At 42.8% G+C, this 14463-nt stretch overlaps 1 protein-coding gene across 10 annotated transcripts in view; it reads left to right on the forward strand.

The window, feature by feature from the left end:
* The first annotated feature begins 390 nt into the window (after window positions 1–390).
* The window catches only part of MEIOB (meiosis specific with OB-fold), a 28972-nt gene continuing 14899 nt past the window's right edge, over window positions 391–14463 (forward strand). For 4 of the 10 annotated variants that reach the window (XM_070231160.1, XM_070231161.1, XM_070231159.1 and 1 more), the window contains exons 1-6: window positions 514–740; window positions 4950–5026; window positions 6634–6691; window positions 8760–8891; window positions 10893–10965; window positions 13319–13514. In XM_070231160.1, the coding sequence (XP_070087261.1) occupies window positions 4958–5026; window positions 6634–6691; window positions 8760–8891; window positions 10893–10965; window positions 13319–13514 (528 nt within the window). In that variant the 5' untranslated portion in view covers window positions 514–740; window positions 4950–4957. Of the gene's footprint in view, window positions 955–1071; window positions 1219–4949; window positions 5027–6633; window positions 6692–8759; window positions 8892–10892; window positions 10966–13318; window positions 13515–14463 lie in introns of those variants that run through there. The other 6 variants (XM_023616606.2, XM_023616609.2, XM_023616610.2 and 3 more) reach the window with 4 other exon arrangements.

The following is a 14463-nucleotide window of genomic DNA, read 5'->3' on the forward strand; positions in this document are numbered from 1 at the left end:
TCGAGTCTGGAGGACACGCCTGGGCCCCCGCGAAAGACAAGAAATGGGAGCCCTCGCTCCCTAGTCTCCCCAAGTTTTGCCCCTCAGGATCCAGACTGAAGAGCGGACACCAGCGACCCTCAGGGAGGCCGACAGAACGAGGCGGGGCGAGGGCGGATTCGGAGACCCTCAGGGCTGCCAGAGGGGATGGGGGGAGGGCGGAGCCCGAGTTCAGGGGGCGGGGTGGGGGCGGAGTCTGCGAGCGGGACCCTCAGGGCCGCCCGAGAGAACACGGTGGGGCGGGGGCGGAGACGGAGCTCAGGGGGCGGGGCGGGGAGAGGGCGGAGTCGGAGCTCTGGGGGCGGAGTCAAAGCTCGGAGACCCTCGGGGCGGTCGGGGCGGGGCGAGGGCGGAGCCTGCACGCGGGGGGGCGGGGCGAGGGTGTGGCCAGAGGTCAGCCGGGGCGGGGCCTCGCGCTAACGGTCGCGCGGCTGGGCTGCGGGTCGAGCGCGCTGTGGAGAAGCGGCCGAGCGCGGCGGGCCGGCGTCCAGGCCTGGGCAGCGCTCCGGGACAGCCTGCGCGGACGGCTGAGGTGAAGGCGCGGCGCCGCGTGGCGGCGGGCTCGCGGCCGCTGCTGAGGGCGGGGTCGGGGCCGCGGCGTGCGCGCGGGGGCGCCTCTCCTCCCGCCCTCGCGTCAGCAGTGGCTGGCGCTGGGCCGGCACGTCGGGGTTCGTGGGATTCGCCCGGAGGCGGAGTGCGCGGTGGGTGTCGGCTCACAGTCCCGCCCGAGGGGACAGCGTCGTGGGGCCCGCGGGGCCCGGGGGTCCTCGGAATGTCGCGCGGAGGCAGATACGTGCCCGGACCCGTGCGGGCTGATCCTCGGCGGGGGCCCCCGGTCCGACGCTGCGGGCTGAGGGGCCACGGGGTCCTGCGGGGGTGTCACTGCCCGGAAGTCCCCGCCCGCGGTGTCGCGGGGTGAGGACCGGTCGGGACGCGTGTGGAGCGGAGCGGGCGGACGGCGCGGTGGGGTCCGCCGGGCAGGGGCCAGGGCCGGGCCTTCCTCCTTCCCCGGCGCTCTTCCCGGCCGCGTTTCGTTCCGACGCCTGAGGCGGCGTGTGTCCCCGGATCGCGGGCGTCCCGGGCGCTGGCCGCGTCCTCGCGGCGCCCGGCGTCGGGGGTCAGTCCGCAGACCAGCCGCGTCCGTGGCAGCGGCGGGAGAGAAGCGCCTACCCGGGCCGGGTCTGTGAGGACGGTCGCGTGAGGCCGGCCTGGGGCACGCGTGTCGCCGTGCGGGGCTCGCGGTGGGAGGGGACGGCAATGACGCGCGGGGCTCTGTAGGAGGAGAGAGGGAGTCGCGGGCGTCGCTGCCCAGCCCCCGGGAGGCGCCGCCGGCTGGGGGGCCGCGCGGGTGCCCCGGGGGCGGCCTCTGAGGGGACGCGGCGGAGGGACGCCCTCAGCGCCTAGAGGACGCGGCTGTGTGGAGACGGGAGCGGCGGGAGGGGTCAGACTGCAGCGGCCGCTGGGAGCGGGGGCGGGCAGGACGGGGGGCGTGGGGGCGCGCGGACGGAGCGGGGGCGGGCCGTGCTCGTGGCCGCGTGTGAGGTGGCCCCGGCCCCGGCGCGCGGCCGCCCCCCAGGAGGGGAAAGCCCACGCGGGCGGCGCGAACGCACAGCGCTTCCTGGCCCCGCAAACAGCGCGGGGAAGGCAAGCGCCCGGCCGCCCTCCTGCGCGCGTCCGCCCCGGGCCAAGCCTCGTGGGACTAGCTCCCGCCTGCTGAGAGTTGGAGGCCGGGCCTCAGAATCGGAAAGTTGGGGGCCTGCCCGGTGGCGGAGTGGTTCTGTTCACGCGCTCTGCTTCAGCGGCCTTGGGTTCACGGGGTTCCGTCCCGGACACGGACCTACACACGCTCATCAAGCCAGGCTGTGGCAGCGTCCCACATAGAAAATAGGGGAAGACTGGCAGAGATGTTAGCTCAGGGCCAATCTTCCTCACCAAAAAACAAACAAACGAAAAATCAGAGAGTTGATGGGGTTTGCCTTAAGAGTATGACTGACACCCTCAGCTGACCTGTGGGCTAGACACTTCTCAGACCCAGTGGCTAGCAGTGTCCCTTCCTCATCTGGGTCCCGAGTCCCCTTCTCCTGTGCCAGAGCTCCAGCGGGAGTAAGAACCAGGCAATGCAGCTTTCCCCTCTGGGGGAGAGCTCCAGCAAGGAGGAGCATGAGGTGCAAGGGCCCTGCCACAAGGGACCAGGAGGGTCCTGGGGGGAACCAGCCGCGTCGTGCTGGGCTTTGGGCCAGACAGGAAGTCACCTTCCAAAGGAAGGAGGAGGGCTCAGAGCTCAGGGAGGGGAATTCGGGAGCCGTGGGTAGGGGGACTGTCAGAGATGATCGTGGTGTATCTGGTGTCTCATCGCAGGCACTGCACAACTGTCACCTCTGGCAGTGCCCCCATGTTACCTTAACTGGACTGGTTCCACCACCACCTCCGCTTTCCCTCCACCCTGTCAAGGCTCTGGACCAGTGGCCTTGAGTCTGTACACATCTGGTCCCACAGCTGGTACTCTGTTTTCGTTGCTCCTCTCTGAGGCTCCTGGATGGGGGACCAGCCTCCAGCCCGACCCCCGTCCTGAATCAGGGCCTGACACTTATCAGACACTCAACCTACACGTGTCCAATGAATAAACTAGGTATAAACCACGTGATTGCAGTACTCCAGGTGAGGAATGACTGAGCCTTGGGCTGAGGAGATGGTACTGGAGACGGTGAAAAGGAGACATTTAAAATATATTCGGAAAGTAGAAGGGACCGTAGTTGCTGATAAACGGTGTTCTCTGTATTACCATATTGAGCTCCTTATTTCGTGTTAATTTGGTATTTCTTAAAATGTCCAGGTAAAGAAGCAAGTTGTCATTTTTTGTAGACAGACTCTAAAGTATATCACCATATATTTTGAATAATAGTAGAAATTGAAGGGACTTCAAAGAGTTTACGTGATATCATGTAAGTCAATGACCAAACCAACAAGAGATGTTAATGGGTAAAAATTTGGAGAACTCATTTGGTATATAGGTGGTTACTGTTTTTACACAAAATCCAGGTACTGAATACTTCATCCTCTCCGAAGTCAAGTGTCTGGCACCTGACAGGCTCTCAGTAAATATTTATTGAGCAGGTGGATGAATGAATGAATCTGTCAAGGTTTGGCAGTAGTTCAGAGACAGAAATCGCATAGTGAGCCAGATCAGACCAGGCCAAATAACGGGGGGAAAGTTAACGCTGCTTAATTCCCAGTTGTTTTTCTTCTGGCGCCAAAAGGCCTTGAATGCAGACACTGTTATGTTGGATATGATTGAAAAGCAGCGTTCTCATCTGTTGAGAGCCTGTGATAATCTAGGCACCTTATGTGCATTATCTCAGATTCTCACAATAACCCTGTAATGTAGATATTATCCACATTTTATGGATGAGGAAATTAAAGCTCAGTAATGTCAAAACACTTGACTACAAACTAGTGGTGCTAGAATTCAAAATCATATTTGACTAACTCCACAGGCTCCCTAAAACTCATGTGTTAGGAGACATGTCCTGAAAGCGAAGCCTGTAGGTGAGAGCATGCCCAGTTAAAGTGGCTGTGTATTAAAAAATGAAATTGAGTACCTCTGCTAGTTTAGTGTAGCTGACAATTGTTAATACAGTAAAACCTTTTATAGTGATGATATTGAGGGACAAGCCACCATTTCATTCATTTCATATTTATTGAGTGCTTTTTATGTGCAAGGTAGCATTGAAATACATGCATAAAAATATATAAGGCACCACCTCTGCCCTCATGGAGCATACCATTTAGAGCTGAGGTTAAAGTCACTACCTATCCCCACACACTGTGTAATCAAATGCATGATTTAAGGTATTTACAATAGCAAGTTGCTATATTTTAAAAAGTAGGCTCTATGCTGATAAATATTTAAATCCACAAGTGTCTCATTGAATCATCTCTCATCTGAAATTCTAAATTTGCAGGGTGCTCAAAAATTACTAAATTATACATGTTTTTGGAAAGTGCAAGTTAGAAATTGAAACTGTATCATTCAAAACTATAAAAGGATGTTTTGAAACGTTTTTTACAGGTTGAATCTGTATTAACTTACGTTTCACTGTTGTAATAAAAACTTTTCCCAAAGACTGAGTAAAATGTCTGAAGATACCACCTTACACCTGTTAGAATGGCTATAATAACCAAGACAAAAAACAACAAATGTTGGAGAGGATGTAGAGAGAAGAGAACCCTCATATACTGCTGGTGGGAATGCAAACTGGTGCAGCCACTATGGAAAACAGTATGGAGATTTCTCAAAAAATTAAAAAAGAAATACCATACGACCCAGCTATCCCACTACTGGGTATTTATCCAAAGAACTTGAAGTCAACAATTCAGAGAGACTTATGCACCCCCATGTTCATTGCAACATAATTCACAATAGCCAAGGAGTGGGAGCAACCCAAATGCCCATCAAGTGATGAATGGATAAAGAAGATGTGGTATATGTACAATGGAATACTACTCAGCCAGAAAAAAAAGACAAAATTGTCCCATTCGCAACAACATGGATGGAACTTGAGGGTATTATGTTAAGCGAAATAAGCCAGACACAGAAAGAAAAACACTGTATGATTTCACTCACAAGTGGAAGATAAACTAACACATGGGCAAAGAGAACAGATTAGTGGTTACCAGAGGGGAAGGGGGTTTGGGGGTGGGCATAAGGGGTAAAGGGGCACATTTATGTGGTGACTGACAAATAATAACATACAACTGAAATTTCGCAATGTTATAAAATATGACCTCAATAAAATTAAAATATATATCTGGTGCTTTCCTAAATAAATTCCTTTTTTAATCTTGGAACTTTTCATGGTTTATTTCAGTTATATAATATATGCAGCTAAATTATATTTTCTAAAATGCAGATAAAAGAATGGCAGACTCCTTTGCATCAAAGACCTTCACTGCACTTTCAGCTCTGCATCCAAATATGGCTAATCTGGTAGGTTTCAAGGATATAGTGGTTTGGCTGTTCTCTAAGGAAACTTTATGTGGTAATACTACATATTACCACATGCTTGCATAATTGACAAGTGTACAGATGCTCATTGCATTAGTATAATTGTTGGATATTAAGTACTCTTAAACGTTTGTCTTTGTATTTATGCCAGCTGAATGAAAATTAATCTCTCTTTTGTCTAGAGAGTAGGAGATTGTAGATATGACTAGTGATTGTTCAAAATGATCAAAAGTTTATTTGTATTATTTTAATTAAATTTTTAGTAACTGCTCAAAGTTAGCATTGTAAAATTAAACCATTTTTCTCAGCTGTATCCATTCTCTAATCAAATTCCCCAAGTTATAGACTTAAATACTTGCCATTATGCTGCTTTTATGACATAAAGGTACACATCAGGTGTATTTTTGAAATGATTGTGTGAAAATTCATTTTTAGGGGGAGGGGTTGTGGGAGAATTCAATCATTTCAAAATATAGCAAGCCTGTTATTTATTTAAAAGAAATATAATTCTTCACTTATAAAGCGAAGAATTTATTATAAAGCAATTATACTCCTTTACCTTCCCTGAACCCTGAGCAGTCTGCTGTTTACATTTAGCATTTGCAAATCAGATTTCTTAAAATAGGATAAATTTACATGTAACTTTAATAACTTGCAATTAAAAGTTTATTAATGTTAAAAAATAATTATTGTTATAGTTTTTCTTGAAAGGTAAACTGTTTGCTCATTGTCTCTTCAGTTAGAAAGCTTTGCTCAGTATTTCCATTATTTGTGTTTTTCCAACAAAATTCAGTGAGCTCCACATGCATATGGAATTTAAGAAATAACAGCAGTGTGTATAAATATAATAAGTCTAGCTAATAGCTCAGCTAGGATGTGGTAGTCCTAAAAGCATGAATTTATTTTAAATTTAAAGATGATTGCAAGGCTAAAATCAGTTGCTAGAATAGTAATATACATTTAGGTTTATCCTTTCAGAAAAAGGTAGTTGTTTTATTTCTTGAAGCATTTTTTTAATATTTAATTTTTCTTTAGTAGTCACTAAAGAACATTAAAAACTTTAAGGAGATGTTAATATCTTTAAGGTTTAAGATCTAGGGCTTTAGAGCTTAGATTTCTTAACAGCAGTATACAAATTTTGTTACAATCTAATTTATATTACTGTCCAGCATGTTTGGATTAAGAAGCTAGGCAATTTTATGTGAATTGTTAGAAAACCCTATATAAAAGAAAGCTTTGAAGACCGTGGCAAATTAAATTGCATTATACATGTGCTTTGAATGAATTCAGTAAGGATTGATAGCATAGGGCAGTTACCGTGCTCCACCTAGTGATTGAAAATAAAGTAGAAACATACTAAGTATTAAATGATTATATTTGTAACAGCAGTTAACTGTCTTATTACTTTGTACTATTCTTTGTGGAATTTATGAAGTTCTTTTAGATGTTTGTCTGCTATAAATACATTTCAATGGTTCCTAGTCAAAAATGTTTGTTAGAGCCAGTAAAATATAACAAGTCCATGAAATTAAATTTACCATCTACATCTGTGTTTAATATTTGTCTTCTGTAACCTTTTTGTTTTTCAGAAAATAATCGGTATAGTTATTGGAAAAACAGATGTCAAAGGCTTTCCAGACAGAAAAAGCTGAGTTCTATTTAACTCTTTGCTTCATTTTTCATCAACTGTGGCTTATGACTACCACGAAGTATATTTAAGTGATTAAATTTCTCATGCCTGTTTAACTCCTTAAGAGCAGAGGCCATGTCTTTATTTGTATGGTAAAATATCCAATTTAAGGCCATATGTTTGAAGACATTAAAATAATTTTTAATGATTTTATTTAATGTTTCTCAAACATAATTTTAAAGTTTGTGTATACAACGTCAAAATACCTAGTTAAAATGGCCAACTCATTAATGTGTATCAATGTGTGTTTATTGAGTACCTCCACTGTGTAAAGCCCTGTGTAAAGGTAACATCGAAATTGTAGTCGCACATCATCTTCAGATATCATAGTATCTGAGGGCATGGACTTGGAGCTAGATTGCTTGGGCTCGAATCGTCACTGAGTGACCTGAGGTCTGTCCTATATACAGCTGTGAAATCGGGATAAGTAAAGCTGGTGTGAGAATTAAATGAGCTCATACATTTAAGAGTATGTGACCCATAGTAAGAACTCCATGTTAACTATCACTTTCAGCCTAAGAGGTGCAAATACACAGGTAAATCTTATAAAAGACAGAAATGATGAGGAGGAAGGTTTTTGAGCAGCGATGTGTCATGATAGAGTAGTGTTGAGGGAGAGAAGTACGGCAGTAGTATCTATGTATTTATTCAAACGACCAGACAATTCAGTGAAAAAAGTTTGTCTTTCATATATGGAAAATACAGTTAACGTTGGCCTTAGTGGTTCTTAGTGAATTGCTTGAACTGTGCAAGAGGTTTAGGACTGTGGAAACATAATCTGAGACTAAAATTGGATTTTTAAAATAGGCTCACCTTCAAACTTTTGTAATTGACATGCAAAGATATAGTATAGAACTCCAAAACTGGCACTTCACCACTGTTAGCTTTTAAAGAGTCATTGCTGTTTATGAGGGTTACAGTGTAAGTGCTTCTATACAGCTTGAGGGAATCAGAGCACTAGACAGCCAGCCAATAATTTCGGCAGAAGAAGACATTAATTTTGTTTGAATCACCTGAGTAACTGTGGTTGTGTTGACTCAGGTATAGTGATAGGTCCTTTTATTTTTATTTTATTTCATATAATTTGTTATATTTTTAAGATAAATAACAAACATGTCATCTCCCACCCAAACTTGTTTGTGTCTTCACTTTACTTCATCATAATTAATTAGATTAGAATTACCATTTGAATAGTTTGAGAAAGTCTATATATCTATGTTCTAAGCTCTAAAAAGAATAACTTAAAATACATGAATTAGAAAAAAGTCAGTATTTAAATATTTGCTAAAATTACAACAATGAAATACAATTTTCGCCTATCAGACTTGGAGGATAGGGGACCATTTATGTGGTGTTTGACTACTTTTTATGATCAGGCGTACAGTATTCTTCTTTTGGAGAAGATATGCTTACTGACAAAAAATTACACATATTAATAGATTTTCATAAAGAATTCAAGCAGTATAGACAGTCATAGAGTTGGAAAGTGAAAATCTTCATTAAACCCCCAACCCTTCCCATCCCAGTCCCTGCCTCAGAGGTAACAGTAAACTCTAGTAACAGTTTGGTAGAGATCTGTAATTTGCATATATGTGTTAGGTTAGCAAAAACAATGAAGAAATTTTATTTTGGAAAAAAAATGTACTTGCTGACCCCTAGTGGTGTCATTTAGTAACATACATTTATTTGTTTTGAAATAATTTAAATCTGAATTATGACTTAGGTTTAAACAATAACAGTAAGAGAGAAATGGAGAATCTAAGTTAACATCTGGATGATTCAAGCCTATGTGTCATTTCCCTCCAAATATACAGATAACTGGGGAAAGAGAGCAGAGGCGTTAGTAGTGAGATGTTATCTACTTTGGCGCTTTGAAATTCATAAAAGCATAACTTACAGGATTTATATATGAAAGAATATTTTATACCAGGTGTTTGAGTATTTTTATCATCATCATAATCATGGTTGTTCAAAACTAAAATAAAACTTTTCTTTTGAAAAATAAAAGCATTGGTTTTCCCTTAGATATTGGATCAGAAAGATACACTTTCAGTTTCACCATTCGTGATACACCAACCCATTTTGTGAATGCGACTTCCTGGGGCAATGAACATTACATCCGATCACTTTCTGACAGCTTTAGAGTTGGCGAGTGTGGTAAGTTGGTGTTGGTTCTTAAACTGTTTCTATTGTAGTATCATTCTTGTGATACTTTTGTGGTAACCACACTGAGAGGGTCAAATGAAATAAGATACAGTTAATAATTCCCAAGAACCTTGTCAGGAAAAAGTCAAGTGTTAAGAGCATAACACAAGGCATTCAGCATTATTACTTGAAACATACAAATGTAATAGTCATAAATTTTTACTAAGTAGCTTTATAATCTTTGGTTTATTTCATATTTCAGTTTGCATCAATCCCTATTGTAACTATAATCATTTATCTTTCTACAAATGTATAAAAAGCCTGCTAAAGAGATTTTGATAAAAGATATTTGAATTTTTAATAGGATTTTAAGAAACCTTACTTTAGTCTACTTTTTTTTTTTTTTTTGAGGAAGATTAGCCCTGAACTAACATCTGCCACCAGTCCTCCTCTTTTTGCTGAGGAAGGCTGGCCCTGAGCTAACATCCATGCCTATCTTCCTCCACTTTATATGTGGGACGCCTACCACAGCATGGTGTGCCAAGCGGTGCCATGTCCGCATCCAGGATCCGAACTGGTGAACCCCAGGCCACCAAAGTGGAACTTGCGCACTTAACCGCTGTGCCACCAGGCTGGCCCCACTTTTAGTCTAAAATACCAAATCTTTTGCATCCTCTACCCACCCCGTATCCCTCTGATGGTATGGTGTAGTATCATAAAAGGAACAAGGAGTTTGAAAACAGATAAATCTGAGTTCAAATCCTAGTTACAAGATTTATTTCCATCATGGCTTTGAGAAAATTTCTTAGTCTTGTTGGACCTAACTATGAATTAATACCCTATAGAATCTTGTAAATGTTAAATGAGATATCATGCCTGGTATAAAGTGTAAGACTTAGTCACTCAATAGATGGCACTATCCTCACACAAGAAACAAGAAAGTACATATACCAGCTCTCTTTCATGGTAGAAAGAAGAAGGGAAAAAGTAATGCAGATAATTACACCATTCTTCCTCGACACTGAAGGATCAAGCAGCCTATTGTCCATACTAGTCAGTTAGCACCTGATCGTTTTTTGCCTTGTATTATTAGCTTTCCGGGTTATGTGTATTATCTTTCTAACAGAATAATAAGGTAATTGAACATATGGGCCATGAAGGCAGAAAACTATGCAAACTTCACAGGGCCCAATATGGTTCGAAGTGTTCCTTGGATGAATGCTAGAACATCAGTTATGTAGAGCTAAAGATAGATTTTGGTATGAAAATATGTTAAATGTTGATGGTTGTTGTGAGGATGAATGAGATAAGGGATTTTAAAAGCATACAGTTGACAATGATTATAAATCTAAATAGGGCTTTAGTGTAGGAGAGTAAAAAATTACAGATTTTTGAATCAGAACAATTCTAATTCTAGTTCTACTTTCTAAACATAAAATCTCAAGAAAGTTACTTAACCTTGATGAGCTTCAATTTCTTCATTTGTAAAAAGGGATAATCATGGAATGGTTGTGTGAGGAATTAGCAAAATAGAGCACAAAAAGGTCTAACATAGACTGTAAGGAAATGGAAACTCTAAAATGTTAAATCATAAAGCTGATAAAGTTGTGGAGCTCAAACCAAGACCCTGATTTTGCATCTCTCTTTCTACCCGACCACTGTTGTTTCCAAGGGCAACTATGAATTAGGGGAAGATCAATTAAAGTGTTTGTTTTGTAGAAGGGCATGTTGTAACCAAATCAAATGTTCAGTGTAACTAATCAATAAAGTACTATTAATGTGGCTCATATGTTGGGATTTAAACACAAACCATAAAAAATGTCATCTGGGATCAAATTGATGGTCATACCCCAGGATTCTGTTTCTTACAGCAACACAGAAAATGATTGTAAAGGATATATAACACCAACTCAGAAATTAGAAATAACATTGTAATGTTCATTGTTATGTATACTTGTTTTTTATTTATCCTCTTACTGTTTTGTAAGCATCATACTTTCCCCACTGTTTTAGTGATAATTGAAAATCCCCTGATCCAAAGAAAGGAATTAGAAAGAGAAGAAAAATTCAGCCCTGCAACTCCTAGGTAAATATCTATCTAGCACAGAGGTCTACAGTCTTTGTGCTAGAAAGATGTCTTTGTCTGTCGGATTAGCAGAAAGCTTACTAAAGGTGTATACTTTAATTTGAAAATTGTGAGTTTAATTTTTCCTCACAATATTTATCTTTGATTGTGAAATAACTTACTTTGATATAAGATTACATGAAAAAATGGCTTTGTTTTTAGTACTTTGGTTCTCATTCTTAAATTTACAAAAATTTGACTCTAGTCACATTAAAGCTGAACAATGAGAAGAAAAGATAAATCTTGGAAGTCGTGTATCTCTTTTTTCATATCAAGGTATAACTTTACTCACGTGCCTCATTATCTTAGTTCGGGTTGCCTGGAATCAGAGCCCAGAGGAGGATTTCTGTGCAAATGATTTGTTGAGGGAGCATTCTCAGGAGCAGCTTGTAAGGACAGGATATGGGGGAAGCTGAGCAAAGAGGGAGGTTCAGCTGGAGCCCAGCCTCTGTCTGACTCAGGAGGGAGCTCTGGAGCATGAGTGGCATCTCAGAGTGGTAGCCCCTGAAGGAAGGGGGCTGGGCTTTTGTACCCTGTATTTACAAGTCATTGGCTGCCATCCACCCCCACTCCTAGTTGGGGGCGGGGGCGGGACATAAGCTCAAGGGCATTTCTTGTTGAGGGCAATTCTCTAGAGAAGGGTGAAGCTGGTAAAGGGCTCTGGGTGGGGCATGACAGTCTCTACACCTGCACCCACTTTGACCCCTTCCCACCTACTTTTCTGACCTCATCTTATGCCAGACTCTCAGATCTCATGTCTCTGCAGCCACACTGAACTTCTTTCTATTTTATGAACACCGTAGGCTCATTTTGCACTAATAGCTTTTGCATGTTCACTTCCCTCTGCGTGGAAGAATCCCCTCCCATCCGATTTGAATCTTTGCTCCTTCTCTCATTGAAGTGTCAACTTGAATGTCACCTCTTTAGACCTTCCACATCCACTCAGTCTGTAGTAGCCCTTCCAGTCTATTCCTAGGACTTTGCCCTGTGCTGTTATCATCATGACTCCGATCACTATCTGAGATTATTTAATTGTTCTTGTCTGTCTTCCTCTCACACATGTGAACTCCATGAAATCAAAGGCCTTATCTGTCTTCTTCACCACTGTATCCCACACACCTAGACTAGGGTCTGGCACTTAATAGGTTCTCAGTAAATATTTGTGGAAGGAAGGAATGAGTGGACAGAAGAGCATTCATGGCAGAAGGAACAAACGTGAAACCTCCTGGCCTTTTCCAGAGCAGTTAATAATAGGTTGAACCATATGAAACTGCTGATGCTTGACTTTTTTTGGTCTAAAAATGTCAATTTCATAGCCAAGTAGAGTCATGCGCCACCAAATGATGCTCCAGTCAATGACAGATTGTGTATTGACTTTGGTCCTATAAGATTAGTACCATAGAGCCTAGGTGTGTAGTAGGCATATCATCTAGGTTTGTGTAAGTACATGCTATTATGTTCGCACAACAACAAAATCGCCTAATTATGCATTTCTTAGAATGTATCCCTGTCACTACATCTGATATGGTTGGAATATAGGGCAAAGGCAGGGAAACAGCAGGAGGAGGAGCTTGAGAGAGAAGTAGACACATTTCACAGACAGATTTGCCTCTCGTACCAAATTTATCCTTTGGTGATAGCTAGCTGGAAGGTCTTTGAGCTGGGAAATAATCCATTCACATGTGTGGTTTAGGAAGATCACTTTGGCTACCTGAGGAGGATGGACTGGAGGGGAATGAAGCTTAGGAGACAAGGCAATCGTTTGGATGAGAAGGGAGGAGGTAGTCAGGGAGGGCCTGGGCTAGAGGCTAGAAAGAGGCTCCATGGAGGGGACTTGGAAGTTGACTGGCTGGAGGGGGAAGAGCAGCTCAATTCAAGTTCAGTGGGTAAATGTTGTGCCTCCACTCCAGTTAGAGCACCTCAGATGTAAGGAAAGCACTGTCCTCCATTTAAATCATGTAGGCAGGGCAGTCAGTGTTACAGAGATAGAAATAACAAAACCCTGACATTTTAGAGGGGCTTTTATCCCCCTCTTACAGAGAAGAAGACTGAAGCTCAGAGTCGTGGGCAAGGTCAGACAACCATTATGCTTAGAACTTGGGCACGAATTGGTCCTCAAAACATTTTCTTAACGGAAATATATTTTAGACAGAAAACATTTTACATTTTTCAATGTTTCTAAGAGTAAAAAGTACAAATTTTCTTAATGAATTCTAAATTACAACCAAGAAATAATTTAACTGTGAACCCGGTAGTATTTTTCTATTAGAAAATCATTTGATATTAACTTTTTGTGTGTGTTTTTGCAATGTAGCAACTGTAAACTATTGCTCAGTGAGAATCACTCAACGGTAAAAGTTTGTTCCAGTTATGAAGTGGACACCAAGTTACTTTCCTTGATACACTTACCTGTTAAAGAGTCTTGTGATTATTATTCATTGGGTGACATTGTTGCAAATGGACACAGTCTGGATGGAAGAATTATTAATGTGCTTGCAGCTGTGAGATCGGTAAGTTAAAATCTCAAAAAAGCCAAGTTCAATTCGGCAGAGGCGTTCTGTCACTTAATTTGTGTTTGGAAAATAGTAACCAGCTGGACTAAATTTCCCTCTGTATCTTGATCCATAGTCTGATGAATTAAGGAAATGGTAATACTTCTCATTAAGGGGAAAGTAGCATTTTATCTGTGAATGAATAGCAAAATAAAATCATATTTGAATGTGAAATGCAACACGCACTCATAAATGATCCACTAACAATATGAGTTTTTCATACTTCAGTTAAACAAAGACACAAATGAAAAGAGTAAATTCGTGGACTTGAAGATCTCCACGAGGTTCCTTGAAGGGGTGTAAGTGGAATAAATCAAGGAATCAATTCCATGCGCGCTCTCAGAGCTGCTGAGATGGGGGAGGAGCGAGAGTACCTGCTGTCCTGCAGTAGGGCCGGTGGTCTAACGCAGCCTGGGGTGAAGCGCAGAGGAGAACACTCCGTTGGGCACCAGGGAGTCTTACATCATCCATTGCATCAGCATCTTGCTCTTGACTATTGCAGCAAGTTTTGAACTCTGTTGGACAGAGTAGAGTCACTCGGCAGGGATTTAGAGGTGGACCTCAGAAGTAAAGTTTTACTAAATAAAGTATATGAAGAAAATTAAAGGAGCAAGACCAATTCCTCAATATATGGAATGATGATAGAAGACAAAAAAGGAAATAGACTTAGGTACTCGTAGTTCACATTGTAAGTAATTGCTAATTGCTTTTCATGTTAAATGACTAACTGAGAGAGTGTCGACTATCCCTGAAGACAACCCTGTGACGGTAGAGGCCATGTCTGCTTTGTTCACCAGCCTAGCCCCAGCCTAGCCCCAGCCTAGCACAGTGCCTGCCGCACAGTGGACACTCATTATAATTCAGGATGGAGGAAGAAACATCCTTTATGACAATCTTGAAACATTGA

Source organism: Equus caballus, chromosome 13, assembly GCF_041296265.1.
Source record: "Equus caballus isolate H_3958 breed thoroughbred chromosome 13, TB-T2T, whole genome shotgun sequence".
In the NCBI taxonomy this organism is placed as follows: domain Eukaryota; kingdom Metazoa; phylum Chordata; class Mammalia; order Perissodactyla; family Equidae; genus Equus; species Equus caballus.